Consider the following 15,851-nt stretch of genomic DNA (forward strand, 5'->3'; position numbering starts at 1 on the left):
CAATGTTCCAGAGGGTCTGTGTTTGTATGAGTTGGAAGCTGGATGCTGGTCTTTAAAGACATGGATGACAACTTTCAAAGTTATGAAAAAATATTAAAGGAAACAAAAAGTAAAAAATATTAAAGTAAAACCAAAAGGAAGAACTTGATATTTTACCCAACTGCAACTCTGGAGCATTGACAGCACCTGGAGCAAACAGCTCTGGATGAGATTTCAGCTGCAGGTTGAAATTGTGGCTACCCAAACGCTGTCATGACAGAGCACTGACATTCAGGAATGCTGGACTTAGATTTTAGTTCCTCTTTCCTCAAAGGAACTGGGATTTCCAGGACGGAGACAATCATCCTTTTTCAAGCCTGAGCAGCCTTGCAGCCTGTCCAGGCAGCTTCTCAGTGACCTGCTACTGCAGAGGCTTTTGCACCTTGGTAACTGCAGCTCCTTTCATGGCTCACCATTCCTCACTCCAGTTTGTCCCAGTAACCAGTTTTACTCCAAACACCAATGCCCAACCTTCCAAATCCTTACCTTAAAATACCATCATTCTGAATCACCAACTACAACCAGAATGTCAGAAGTAAACAACAAAATTTCTCAGAACACACCTGAAATTTGAGTTTGGAAACATCAGCTCACAGGACGAGAGTGGGACAGAAAAGCACACACTAAAGCACACTCTTGACTAAAAATACCAGCTGAGTAAAACAAAGAGAAACAAAAATATTCCAACTAGAGACAAACCCCAGCAACACAGAAAAGTTCCTCATCTTTAATACCCTAAACCAGAAAAAGCCTCTATTCAGATACTACAACTAAAAAATTTACAATGAAAAATGCAGAAGGTAAACTGAAATGAAACTCCAAATATGCAAGACAAGAGGCTCCAAGAAACCAGATGGATACTGAATAATGAAAATGATAGCTGTTCCAAATTAATTTATTGCTTTCCCACTCTAAGCTGCACCAAGTCTGTCTCTTTTGTAAACCTGGTTAAAGTTTTGACTACAATAAGTCACACCTTTAATGCACTATCAGGTGCAAGATTTTTGCAGTAATGCATCAAAATAAGCTCCATTACAAACAAAACATTCTGGAGTGAAAAGAGCTGCTTCACTTTTAGGTTTTAGCTGACTTTCCAAAAGGTACCTGGTTACTTCTGTGTAGTTTTATGGAAGGGGATATGTGTCATGACTCACTGACACTGCACCTTGACATCCACCACCTAAACACCTCACATCCTGCCAGCAAAACTGTAAGATAAATACACAATTTATCTATGTTGTCACTGTTAAGTTGCTCAGCAAAGTATAAATTTGTAGCTTTACAGAAATTGAAGTTCTCCCTTACAACTGGTCCCAGCTGAGGCATGGAAAGATCTGCCTCCTACATCACAGGATCCCAGAATGGTTTGGGTTGGAAGGAACCTTAAAGCTCATCTCATTCCATCTCTGCCATGGCAGGGACACCTCCCATGATCCCAGGTTCCTCCAAGCCCTGTCCAAGCTGGCCTTGGACACTTCCAGATCTCCAGGGGCAGCCACAGCTTCTCTGGGCAAGCTCAGAGCCTCATCACCCTCACAGGGAGGAATTTCTTCCCAATATCCCATCTAACCCTGTGGTCTCCTCTGGATATCACCACTGCTAAGAACAACACTAAAAGCTATTTCAGGGAAAAACAATTTCTGTTCTTCTGAAGCAGTCCCCACCCAAACTGAAATACAGAAGGAATTAGAAAAGCTCCTAACTCTAAACCCAGAGTCACTCACTAACATCACTGCAGCTCCAGCAGTGGGATCAAGGGGAGCCTTCAATGACATCCTGGGTGTGGGACACAAGCTCCCTAAAACCCAGGCTTCCCATGCACCAAGCACAAGCTCCTGAACCATTTTACCTGGCATCTGTGGTGGGTATGTAAAAATGGATTTTGCAACAGTTTTTATTGCTCAAAAGTTCTCTACAAAATTAAGGACTAATGGGTAAGTTTGTGGGAAAAGTGAATTTTAGATATGGATCAAAGAGTTCAGAGTATGAGTAGATAAATTTTTAGTTTGTTTTTACAAGGCTATAAATCTGAGATACAGTAGGACTATAATTTACATGGAGGCCACTTTTACAGTCTGGATTTACAAAGTGAAGAAGATATCTATCTCCTGACAATTTTTTTTGGAGAGGAGGGAAGTGAAAGAAACTTATGAATTTCAGAAGAAAATATATTTCAATAAAGCAATGTCAATACATTTTTTTGCAGAAGCCTCTGGAATTCAACAGCTAAAGACTCCTCAAGTTGCATTTCTGTAAATGTCATTTCCAATGCAGAAGAAGGTGTTATTTGTAGTGATTTTTGAAATCAGTAAATCTCATGTCTTTAATTATTTAGCAAAACCAGAAGCTGTTTTCAGAAAGCAAACCAAAGTCTATTCAACAATGTCTATTGCCATCTTTTTCCCCACAGCACAGCTCTCACACTCAGCTGGACTGCAGCACTTTTCACAGTGGGGACACTGAATTTGTGGCTGTAGAATGAGCTGCTGACCACGAGAGGGAACAGACTCCACAGCCTTGTGCCAGACATGTTCAACTCTCAGCAACAACTACTCCAAAGATCAACCCCTTGTTGATTATGTTTTGTGTTACTCATCCAAATTTTCCTCCTTATACACTCCAGTAATAACATTTTGAGTAATAAAAATGGAGAAAGTTTTAATGTTGGCTGGGTGTTCTGAAGAGCACCACAGAGCAGGGAGGGAGGCTCACCATGCCAGAACAGGGGGAACTCAAACTGATGCTCTAGAAAACAACTGGAATTACAGCGAGAGAGGACGGGAGCTGGTACAACCACCCCACTACTCCAGCAACTCTGGCTTCCACAGGAGGTTGCAAAGTCACAAGTAGTCTTGACTTGCATGAGCTTGATGCAATTACCATTCCAAAGGCTCCCAGGAATGGTTGGCCAAAGATCTCACTGCACACTTCTACAAGCCTTGACATCAGAGGACACGGCAGTGACTACGAAACGGGAGGGGCAGGGGGAGACAGACAGGAAAATAATGGGCAGAGGTACAGGCACAAGGTACAAAGAAAAGTTGAAAAACACTGAATGAAAAAAAATAAACTACAGACCAAACAACACTGGCTATATCCTACATACCTCCAGCAGCAAACCTCAATCCTAGTCAAGTCCAGGACATGAAGTCACCCAAAGGGATCCCTGTTTCTGCACAAGGGGACTCACACAACCCGATGTGTGGCCATTCCCATTCCTCTTCACACCAACACGTGGAAGGATGGTGGGGTTTTTGCTTTTCATCCAGCTAACAGGACATTGTTTTTTGCCATGTGGAACATCTAACCAGCAGATATTCCTGTACAACACCTGGGGGTTAGCAGGGATTCTGCAAACACAAGCCATCACAGAACGGAGCGGTTGTGTGTGGGTTCCAGGCTGTGCTTAAGCTCCAGCAGCAAGGAGAGGGACGCGTTTGTCCATAAAAGTGACAACAATTTGGCTCTTTCTAGAGATGGCTGCCACATTGAAGAAAGTCACTGATAAGCCTGCACAGAAAATTCTATAGAAGATATAAATCTGTCATGCTTTTGGGTTTCCTAATGGGCACTACTAATTACTCATGATGAGGCTTTTTAAAGAAGCACAGAAAAAGATGAGGCCAAAGGGGCTAAAACAGGTGTCCAGTACAGGAAGTTTTGCACTTTGGAAAAAAAAGATATTTAAAAGTATCATGTTAGAATTGGAAGTCACTGTTAGGATTAATAGCACTAATCAGGAACTTTATTCTTAAGCAAGTATTCCCAAACTGGAAAACCCCAAGATGTATTTGGAGGGAAGGAGAGAGAGGGAAACTGAGCACACAAATTAATGCAAAAATAGGTATATTGCTTAACCCACCTGCTATTAGGTCATCAAGAGTGTCGGTAAGCGTCTGTGCTGGAGTGGCAACCATTAATCCGTCTGCTTCTTGAACTAAGAGCCCCTGCCCAGCAATTTGCTGCTGCTGTCCTACATTCTGCTGATTCCCTAATGCTTTCTGAAGTTCAAGAGACTCTGTCCCATTAAAACCTAAGTTACCAGAAAAATTACATTGCGGTGCTGGCAAAGGCTGGATAGGGACAAACTCTATTTGTTCAGCAGGTGCTGGAGACTGGTGTTGCTCATCATCTTTAGACAAGATTGTGTCAACCTGAGGTAACCCTGAAAAGTTATCCTCTGGCAGACCCTTATCAGCTTCCACTTCTGGGAAGACCCCTGCAAGTGAGCACTGCTGCTGCAGGGCAGGTGGTGTGTCTGTCTGACCTTTGGTCTCCAAATATTCTTTGGTAAACTGCTGTTGGGTTTTCATCTGCAACTGCCTTTCCACCTTCTGCAGCTCCTTCAATATTTTCTTCTTCTTCTGTACTTGTTCTTCTCTGTTCTTTTTAAGTTCTTCAATCTTATCTTTATTTAAAGGTTCACCTTGAATTAATTCCAATGATTTAAGTTGTGCTTTTTCAATAGCACTAATTCTCTGTCCAAGTTCATTCAGCTTGCCTTCAGTCTCTTCTACTATGCATTCCAAAGGCTGGTATGGGTGAAAAGGTGGCAGTAGGTCCTTATCTGCTACCTGCAGGGAACTTGACTTCTGCTTGGATGCACCTAAGCACATGAAAAATGTTTGAAAAAATGCCATGCTGAAGATACCCCAAACCTCCCCTCTCACCCACCAAAAATAATAATAATAATAAAAAAAATTAAAAAAAAAATCTTTACAACTAACACTGCACATCTGTCAAAGCACAGAAAGGTAAACCCTACACTCCATGTTAAGACAAGAAAGGACAAAGCAGATAGATGGAATTTTCAATATTTGATCCTCACATCCCTTTGAGCACAGCTATTTTAATCTTACAAGGAACCTTGACCATTTCTGACATACGTGACAATGCACTTGGGAAGGGGAATCAGCAAGAACAGCAAGGCAATTTAAATGATTTACTGAGTTCCCAAAGTTCTTCTGTGTGTGCAGAGCTTAAAGTAGGAGCATTTTCCAGAGGCTGACTTCCAACAGCAAGGTTAGAGCAGAAAGACTCTATGGTGAGAGCAGACTAACCTGACAGGAAGATGGTATTTTGAATTAGGATTTCTCCAAACTTTGTAGCATTCACCTTCCCCTTACAAGCAGAATCCTGCCACTGCAGACTTAGTGCTTTCAAGTGGAGTGGGAAGTTTTAGTACCTTTTTAAAAATTCTGGGACCAAACTAACAACTTGCTCACTTCCTTTCCAGTAACCAATGAACAATTCTGTTCATCACAAAGACTTTAAAACAACCTTCACCAAAAGCCCACCAAATCTGGGCAGCCCTGTCCCAACTCTGACTGTCCTCAAGCAACCCATGGCAGCTTTCCCAAAAGCCACATCTGGGAAACTCTAGTCACATCTTACTGACAGGAATCTATTAAGTGCTGAAATTTGAATTATTACTGCAATGTCAGAACTTTAATTAAAAATGTGAAAGGTCTTAGCCTGATTAAATAATTTTCTGCACTAATACTAATTTACCCAAACACTAATATATAAAGCCTTCAAAAAAAAAAAAAAAAGAGAAAAAAGAAAACTAGAAGTTTCACAAAGCAGACTCACATAATAAATCATTAAAAGGGGAACTAAAATGATGTACAGTTTGAGCCATAGTTTAATAAAGTTACCTAAACATCACACAGTTAAGGCTGGATGCAAGAACTAAGTTGTGGATCAGTCACCAGCCCTGGAAGGGTTAAGTTTCCTGAAACACAGATTTATTTCTCTCTGGGCTATCCTTCACCAATACACTAATTCACAAACAACTTCACACAAGAATCACACACACCTCACTTTGAAATGAATCTTTTTTTGGAGAAACTAATTGCAAACCAAACAAACATGAGATTTTTCTCTCATAAAGAGAAAGAACAAACATGAAAATAGAGCTGGATCAACTCTGTACTGCATACCTTCAGCAAACTCCTGGCAAAGCAAACCATATCTAATTATATGAGAAACAACAAGAACCCTGCTAATCCTGGGGAACAGCCCAGAGTCACCCTTCAACAAGCCCAGGGAACAGCCCCAGCACCCCAGAACCCCTGGGGCCACCCTTCAGGATGCTCCTCCTGCAGCTCCATCCTCTGTGCATCTCAGCAGCTCCAGCTGAGCACCTCTCCCCACCACTGCTGTTCCTTTGAACCATAAGTGAGTGCCCAGCCCAGTTTCTGAGCAGACAGTGAGGAACTTGGGGGAAGTTCAGCAATCCTGGCTCTGTGCTGCCTGGTGGCTCTTTAGCTTGAGGCTGCTCTAACCTGTGGCCTCTTTGGCTTTGTCATGCACTCAGGGGTTATCCTTTAATTTTAACAAGTGTACAGTAATTTCACGATTATAAGCCGCATGTCCAGCTGACTGCAACTGTCTTGGGTTACAACACAGAGTGTGATCAAAGGTATCTATTCTATCACCATCTGTTGAGGGTGGGGCAGTGATCCTTATCTCTGTGGGAGATGTTCTGCTAATGGGCCATCCATGGAAACCAGGCAGGGCATTGTTCTTTATCTTTTCACAACCCATCCTTCCTCCAGCGAGTCATTTTCTGCTCATGGCCATTGAGTCCCACTGTGGGACTGATAAAATTACTGCATCCCATTGGGAGTTGCTCCAGCCAGGGGGAAGAGCCCAACATTTCCTACCAAGATAAAAACAGAGGTTTTGGGACACTAAGGCAGCCCCTTTCTCCACTGGACTCCAGAGGAAAACCGGATTTCTCCACATCACCACTGGAGCTCCGGAGGGAAACTGCACCTGGTACAGGAGCACTGCTCCAACTGAGCCACATCTGTCACTGCAGGAGGATGCAGCCACCATGGAATGGGACTGCTACCAACACCCTGCCTGACAGGGTGTCAGGTTGTACTCTGACTTTGTCAGGGTTTGGAGTTTGTTCCTTTGTAGTGGTGTATTTCTATTTTAATTTCCCTAGTAAAGAACTGTTATTCCTAATTCCCTTATCTTTGCCTGAAAGCCCCTTGATTTCAAAATTATAATAATTTGGAGGGAGGGGGTTTACATCCTCCATTTCAAAGAGAAGCTCCTGCCTTTCTCAGGCAGACACCTGTCCTCCAAACTAAAACAGCAACTTTTTGTTCTTTGTCCATATATAAGCCACACCTGATTATAAGCCGCACTTCGGGTTCGGAACAAAATTTTAGTCAAAATGGTGCGGCTTATAATTGTGAAATTACTGTAATTCACAGAATTTTGAGACCACTCTTGAGAAATACATTTGCACTCACCAAAAAATTTCTGAAAGGTTTGTCTATATGGTTGTTTTGTGCTCCATTGCTATAGAATGTAAACTGCAAATGAACCCTGCCTTCAGCTGAGATGGGAACCCTCTATCCTGCTCTGCTTCATGTCACCCCTAAGGTTCCCAGGGTTTTTCATTCCCATCCTCACACCAGGCATTCCCACAACCCAGCAGCCCTGGACACCTTCTATCACTCTAGGAAAGAAAAGCTGCAGCTCAAAGAGCCTTCCAAAACAATAAAGTATCAATGTTGTCCCTCTCAATTAAGTCTGAGATGGAAAAGAACATGGGAAATGTCATGGGAAAGCTTTTCCAGGAGCACAAGAGGAAGGAAAGAGCAGGAGCACAACCCAACCTCGAGAGCTGGGCTGGGCTCAGACAGCAGCTCCAATCAGGAATCACCACAGAAAGGTGGCACAGTTTCTGAAAACAGGTGTTAGGAGACCAGCTGGGCCCTCAAGTTCCAGAAAAGGTACAGGAATTTACATTAATCAGCTACTAATTACATAGCAGGGCCACTTTCCAGGTTCCAGATCACCCTTTCTATGCCATGAAACAGTTGCAACCTGCAACTGGAGATATTGGGAGAGGACAAGGGGTAGGAAGAAAGATCTGCTAAACCTGACATGTTCACCAAAACAGCGAGGTCAAACACAGGTGGAGAAGCTACACTGTTGGCAGCTTTGAATATGCAAATATTGGATGTAAAAAGTAGCATTTCCTGGTTTAGCCAAATCTCCTATATTACAACATCCTGAAAAATACTGTGCCCATTTTAGTACATAATTATGAACACACACTTTACACTTTCACTTTTGAAATACATAAATACAGTAAGACTTCAGAATCCAATCACAGGCCAGATCATAATCACATCAACCTTTTTTAGATTTTATTTTGTACGTTTATCTTTTGGATGCAGCATCAGTCATCTACACAATCAACCTACTACCAAATTCCACCTAGCAACATTAAGCTGTCAATCTGGCCTCTAAAGCAACTATTTTCATCACTTTCAGAAGACTTGTTTAATATGAAAGCAAATTATTTGGACTGAAGATGACTGAAATCCAGATGTTGCTACAGAGATGCCACCTGCCATCCAGTACCATGATTATAGGAAAAAAAAATTGATCAGCAAACCCAGAGTGGTTCTGAGCACACCAGGAAAGCCACAGAGTAAAGAAGGGAGTGATTCCCCAATTATTTTGTGAACAGTATCACCAACTGCTCTTTTATTTGCATTTCCACATTCCCACAAGTTCTGGTCCCTACCCTGTCCAGCTCAGCCTCCACCACAATTCCTACAGAGCATGCACACATCCTCAGCCAGGTTTGTGACCAACATTTATGACTCAGGGTAAGACCTACTCTGCCCAAATACAACTTCCCATCCATTTCTCTGATCTCCACTTCTCTCCAGGAAGTGACAGCTGTTTCCTATGGAAATTTCCTGTACTTCTCCCATACATTTAAAATCATCTCTCAGATCTGAGTTGCAGCAGCCCAGTCACCCCAATGAGCCTCTCCCAGGCATTACTCCTGGTCTCTTGAGCAGAGAGGACACCATGACCAGGTTTTAATGCTTCTGGCTGAAAATGACATTTAAATCCCTGAACACTGTGAGCAAGAACCTGGAAAAATATCCTTCAGTTCTGTAGTCCTCAAGCAATTTAATTTTTCTTAAAACACATTCAGTATTTTTACACTTGCTGCCAACAATCTGATACCGTATTTCCTCATGAGTGGTTATGATTCTCAAGGAAGTTGCTCTTCTAGTTCTGATTTATAACACATAGCATGTCACTTATCCCAGGAAAGAACTAATTTATATGCCTTGCAGTTGTATTTATACTTTATATTTTATTTGACAAAATTCTAAGATTTGTTAACAGCTCCTTAATTTCTATTGTCATTGTCAAATGAAAAAAATAAAAGTGGATTGAAATCCAAATAGTAAAGTCCAAAACATTTTTCCAGCATAAAAAAATGACAGTAAGAAAAAAGTCAGCTGTGTGATACAGATTTGTATATTCAAATACATCTTCTGTGCTGGAGACCCTGTTACATAAATCTGTGTGAGTCACCAGGTCATTTTTGTGCTCTGTGACACAATTGCTTGTCCGTTGTTCCTGCACTTCCTGAGGCTTCTTTTTGTAAATCTGATTTCACTCAGGAGCTGAGAGTTCAATTTGCAGCCTGCAATTAAAACTCAGCAGCCTCACCAGCATGAACAAAGTGAACTCAATACTGAATTTTCATGAAAATTCTGTGTTTAACTATTGTTTGTATCAGTAAGAAACTCATCTCTAGGGATCTGGAGAAACAATCAGTTGCTCCATACAAACACAAATGCAAAGTACAACATGATATAATCTTGCTAATTTGGAAAAAAAAAAAGCCTACATATCCCAAGCAAATTAATCTACTACATGTTTTTCCATACATATTGAATTCTGCTTTATAAAGAAGAGGTTAATTGCTAGAAGGCTGAATGATGAGTTTGATTATGTTCACAGTATCCCTCCTGGAACCATGGGGTCACTTTGCCAGTCTTTATCACTCCTGCAGCTGTTTCTATGGAGAATTGCAGGGAATAGGTGCAATGCCATCCAACAGGCAATGGCTGCACAGCTGAAACCAAGCCAAGCTGAACCCCATTTCCAGCCATTCCAAAAATATGAGTTGCTTTCCAATCCTAAAGTCTTCTTCCCAAGTTTCCTCTGGTGGGTTCATGGTTTATAACTGGAAAATTACTTAGAGGTAATTGAATTAGTTGGTGGCAAGCAGGTGACTGAAGCTTCAAAGGAGCAGAATTTCACAAACCACCATGAAAAGATTGTTACACATTTGTGCTCCTGAGGACCTACATATGTCTGGGTGTCAAATCACCTGCCTGCACTGAGGATTTGCAGAAAAAAGTCTTTATAAAGAAAGTATTAGTAAAGTTCAGAAGTCAGGAGGCATGGATGGTGAAATCTCCCTTGGGAACTCATTCCAAATACCTGGGCTAGTTGCTGACCCAGGCAGGAAGTTTCCAGGAGGAAATGGCAAGAAGATGTTGAAGCACTTTAACAATGAACAGGCAGCTGGGACTGTGCAGTAGAAAAATCTGGTAAAAATCAGAATGCAAAAGCTGGAAAAGCAGGAATATCAATTTGCCTTTCTAGTGCTTTTATCTCCATTAAAGTCATGTAACTTCCTAGTTTTACTGTTAACCTGGCCCCTATTTTTATTAAATCACACAATGCATGAGATCTCTGCTGGGATATATAACTCAGTATTAGACATAGAAATCAGATATCAGAGTAAAAAATAGTTATTGAATTTGTATCTATTGAAGTTACATACAGTTTGTTTTTCTTCCCCTTCTCCACATCATCAGATTGTTAGATTTAGCATGGGGATCCAGGAAATACCATACATTGAATATCTGAGAAAGCTAGAGATTCCAAAAGTACCACTCAACTTTAGGGGAATTCTGGTCTCCTTCACAGGGACCAAAGGCCAGTGTGGGCAGCTTTCACCTGAATATATCTATTTGGTCTTGTGTAATTCTAAAAAACCCCTGTACCCCAATTGAGAACCACTGCAAGTAACTGCCCACTTAAAAATGACACCAGAAAAGTCTAATGACAGCATGTTGACAGGTTTTAATTACTTGCTTTAGGACAATTAGTTCATCTGTAAGCACATTTCAGAGTAAGTACAAAGTAAAAATTTACTGAAAACCTGATACCTCAGTCTCCAAAACCAGACTACTTTGAATTTTGACACATTTAAAACCAGCTGATGTCAGTAAAAATATTTTGACTAAGAAAACAACCCTGCTGCCTTCCACAGGCTCCCTGAGCATCCCTTGTTGTCCCAGCATGTTTGATGAGGATCTAGAGCGTGCTCTGTGCTCCTGCACATTGCTCAAGGCTCTGCAGGAACCATCCATTTACATTTACATTTACAAAGCAGAGGGGATTATCAACACCTGGTTTCTTGAAGAAATTCCTCTGGGCTGGGCTCCAAGCCCCTCTCCCAGGGAAGCAGGTGCAGGGCCATGTGGAGCTGCAGCATAGCCCTGCAGTGGACAGAGCCTTGGGCCAGTGCAAACTGCATTTTTGGGTTTTGTACCCAAAAAACTCTTTGTGCTGAGCTGCTGCACCACAGCTGCTGCTGAGCAATCCTGCCCCTGCTCAGCAAGGGCAGAATCCACCAAGGAAGGGATCTCCTGCCTCTCCCCATGGAAGGAATAAAGCTGAACTGTATTTATTTTACATGGACACAACAGACACGTGCTACATGGAGTGCACTGAGAACAATCCTTCCTAAGCAAGTAGGAGCTGAGGTCTGGTCAATCCCATAATTAATTCTTCTCCTTTATTCACCTGATTTTTCTTTAATTCTTTCCAAGTTACTGTCTTGGTGGGTCACCTTTATCTAAGCCTCTAGATCCACTGTTACCTCTGAAATGTCTCTCTTTTCAGTTGCTAAACACTGATATGAAATCCTTTGCCAAAGCAATTATTCAAATTGTAATGATCTCATGTGCTTCCATGCTTTACTGAAGAATAATAATAAAATTCAAAATTAGACCATAAATTCCTCTTGAAAAACCTTATGTCATATCTGAATTGTAATAGGAACACTTAAATGGGTTCAAATTTTCCATTTGACTTGCCAGGAAGTCTTCAGGAAAAAAGTGCCACCTATTGCATTTCTTGCAAAACTCACACAGGTCCATTAAAAAATCTTACCGTGCTAAGGTTAAGGAGGAAAGGTGCTGCTCTCCTGCCTCCCAGTAGCTCACAGTTTATCCAAAAACTCAGGGGCTACTTCTAATTGAAGGCAAGTAATTGTTGTGTCCCAGATAAACAATTTTGTTATGCAAGAACTTGACTGTTCTCCTGCCTTGGAAATAATGAACACCTCAACTCACCCCCTCTTTTGCCCCTCCTCTCCCAAGAAGTTTAGTGATGAAAGTCTGGTGAATTAAAGCCACATGTGTGTAGCAAGTCACAAATGGCAGCTCAGCACAGCATACCAACCCTGCAGTGCAATGAGCACACAGCATTTAGCACAAAAATACCATTTTCCCTCTAAAGATCTGAGAGATACGAGAGCTTTGCACAGTTTTGGGGAATGCTTCATCAGCCTGATGACACATTTGGGATTGCTGCATCTCCTGCAATGCAGCACAGATGAGTTTTGCTGACATGCATGAAGCATGTCCTGAACCCCTGTGAACAATGAGATCTCCCTGTGCCAGTCCCAACACCACAGTACTGCAAAAAAAAAAAAAAACCTAAGGATGTGCTGACACTGGCAATAAGGTATTTGTAATGAGAGCTGTTTGCTAAACTACTGTCAATTATTAGCTTTTCATAATTGGATTAAATAAAATGAAACCTTTAGCTTTTAACTTCAGTCTTCTGACTCAGCATCAACTAATCCCTTACTGATTCCCATGCATCACAAAATGTGCTCCCAGAACACTCCCACTCCACAGTGCTAACAGGCATTGAACTGGAAGGGCACACATGCTGCTATATAGTTTTTTGGTGGGTTATTTGAACCAGAAGTTGGATATTCTTTTCATCTGTTTGGCATTAATTTTTCTGAAATCCAAAATATCAAGTGTTGCACATCCTAGGAAATTGAGACAGCAAAGGGATCTGAGAGGTCACACACGTGGCACATGCATGGAGAGGGGCACAGCTGCACATTCAGACACCAGCAGGAACATGATGCTTTTCCCTCTTTATTTGTGCCCCTAAGAGGTTTATGTTTGTTTGTTTGCTCTAGAAGTGCTTGGTGCTTCCTCAAAAAAAAAAGGATTTAAGCAGACCTGGCTGTCAGAGCTTTGGATACTGTAATGCTTAAGATCCCCATCCAAAACTGAAGATCATTAGGAGCTGCAGTTTGTAACTTTGCACTTGAGAATCTGCTTCTCTTTCTGAGCTGATTTAGCAGATAGGAAGATTTTGTTACAGAATCCACAGCTGGAAATAAACTCCCTAATTGCAATTTAATAACTGCAAGGAGTTTTAACCAATCAGTTTGACCATGTTCAAAGCAAAAACTGTTATGATTACTCACAAGAGAACTACTACTAATATAACAAAAATTCTCCTATTTACTCTTCCTGTAAGTAAATCTGCACTGGTATTTTATAGTGCCAACATGCTTGCGTTGCTACTGAAGGAACAGAAAAAAGTTGGTGCATCAAGTTCATGGATAATAGCTGCAACTATTCTAGAAGACCAATGTACAATATTCAAAAGTGAATACCACACCTAGAGTACATGGACGTTTTTATCTGTCTGCACTAGGGCAGTTACCATATGCATTTACTTCTACAAAAAATTGAATAAGCATAATTCTAGTAAATTAGAATAAGCACAATAAGGTTAGAACAACCAGTGTTGCTATACTGTCGAATGCAAGAAAATAAGGAAAAAAATATGAACTATATAAAATAGTTTTAAGTTATACTTCATTAGAAGTGTTCAAGAACTGATGGAATTGACTACACTATGCATAAGCTCTAAGAAAATGGTCCCCATTCTATCCATTTCCAAACCACAGATATTCTCTGAGTGGCTGCATACTGACCTTTCACCACTCCCAAGAGAGGTGGGGAGTTCTCTTGAGGGGTCCTGTCAGGCTCCTGGGGAGGTACAACCATAGCGAGCGTATGCACCGGGACACGGGGAACCTTGGGACAAAGGCACAGACACACACTCAGCTAAACACACCTCCTGCCAGAACAGCTCTTCAGCTGTTAATACAAAGGTACAGAACTACAGCACACTCCTGTTCACTCTTCCCAAAATGTGTATTCTATGCTACCCCTTGGTATGAGCCTTGCTTTTTTACTGGGGACAATATATCAAAGTTAACCGTGCTGCTCTGTGCGAGATCCCAGGCTGTGCTGGCTGGAAAACTGTTTATTCCTTTAGGCTTTTGGTCAGCTAACCCCCTGGAGCTGCCTCTTCAGATTGTAGAATTCTGAATTTACACAATATATTTTCTTTTCTATAACAAACAGAATCACTAACACCATGTGAGGGGGTACTACCACAAGGCTTTAGAAGTGTTGAACCAAAATACCAAGCAAATGCAGGAAAGAAAACAACATCCTTTTAAAATCCTAGGTTTGGGACTATCCTGTCCAGGGAGCAGAAAAAGGAACAAAGCTCATGTGCTCTTCAGCTCTCTGCAGGCAGCACCAACCAATTCTCTCCCTCTCTATCATTCTCATGTGTGCAAGGTTTTTAAAATTTCTTCCACTGTCTACATTCATTTTGAAATTAATTACTATGCAAGTGTTTCTTCCCAACACTGATGGTGCTGTTTAAAATAACTCCTTATGCCTTACCTGAGACTGATCCTGAGATGGAGGTGTGAGCTGGGACAAGTCTGCTGCAGGAACCGACAGAACATTGTTTGGGTAATCCAGCAAGTAAGAAACAACATTTGTGTGTCCTCCCTTGGCAGCTTCAATGAGCATTGTTGAGCCATCCTGAAGGGAGATTTTGGAAACAAAAGCCAGAAGATGAGTTTTGCTCCCTGCTGTAGCAACCCCATGTAAGATAGAACTCTATGACTTAAATTTACTATTTTATAAATCAGCCAGGTGGTTCTTTCAGAAACACAAGAGCTGCAAGTGAATACCTTGAGCCGATGAGTGGGATCTGCCCCGTGAGCCAGGAGAAGCTCAACCACGGCCAGGTGACCTCCAGCACAGGCCAGGGACACCACTGTGTGATCATTGTTGGCTGTAGCTCTGTTCACATTGGCACCTGTAAGAGAAGAGCTTAGAATTAAACACAAAGAAATTCTTTCTACAAGAAAGTATCAACAAGTACGGTATTTTGTGGAACAGAGACAAACTTTACTCTTGTAATCCAATTACTGCCTACACACTTCTGGGGAAGAGCAAAAGGGATTTTGACTGATTGGCTTCTACACATCCTCCTCCTCCTCACCTTGCAAAGACAAGGCAGTTGCAACAGCAACACTGGGCTTGTAAGTGTTAAGTGAGGGAACACATGGTGTAAGAAGCACAATTCCAAATGTTCACTCTGAGCAGCATCACTGTGGTGCAGTTGCTACTGCTTCAGACAGTACTTGATGTGCTTTTATAAAGGAGGAAATCCTTTTTTAAAAGAAACTGAAAATATCTGCTGTACTTCAAATTAATCTATACAACATAGTAGGAAAAGTAACTAGCAAAATATTTTGTAATTCATTCTATCTTAAACTACATGAAATTAAAAAAACCCTTAGGGGTTTGACAAATGCTCATATACACATAACCAGAATAATTTTGAGTATGGATCACAAACCACTGTGGCATTGTAAAGTGGTATTTTAAGCTTTTTAATTAGTTATGCAAAGTAGCATTTACCTTTGCTAATAAGGAATTGCACGGTGCATAAGTGACCAGCTCGTGCAGCCTTCATTAGTGGGGTTCTCCCACCTTCAGATTCGTGCTCCTGGGGAAGAAATAACAGATGTATAAATGGGTAAA

At 41.4% G+C, this 15,851-nt stretch overlaps 1 protein-coding gene across 11 annotated transcripts in view; it reads right to left on the bottom strand.

Annotated features, from left to right (window-relative positions):
• LOC117003322 (ankyrin repeat and KH domain-containing protein 1) overlaps positions 1 to 15,851 on the bottom strand; it is a 100,920-nt gene that overhangs the window by 30,773 nt on the left and 54,296 nt on the right. For all 11 annotated transcript variants that reach the window (XM_033073187.2, XM_033073190.2, XM_033073189.2 and 8 more), the window contains exons 11-15: positions 15,729 to 15,816; positions 14,993 to 15,120; positions 14,697 to 14,840; positions 13,931 to 14,033; positions 3,902 to 4,645 (exon numbers count right to left, since the gene is read on the bottom strand). In XM_033073187.2, the coding sequence (XP_032929078.1) occupies positions 3,902 to 4,645; positions 13,931 to 14,033; positions 14,697 to 14,840; positions 14,993 to 15,120; positions 15,729 to 15,816 (1,207 nt within the window). The remainder of the gene's footprint in view (positions 1 to 3,901; positions 4,646 to 13,930; positions 14,034 to 14,696; positions 14,841 to 14,992; positions 15,121 to 15,728; positions 15,817 to 15,851) is intronic.

The sequence above is a fragment of the Catharus ustulatus genome, chromosome 15, assembly GCF_009819885.2.
Source record: "Catharus ustulatus isolate bCatUst1 chromosome 15, bCatUst1.pri.v2, whole genome shotgun sequence".
Taxonomy (NCBI): Eukaryota; Metazoa; Chordata; class Aves; order Passeriformes; family Turdidae; genus Catharus; species Catharus ustulatus.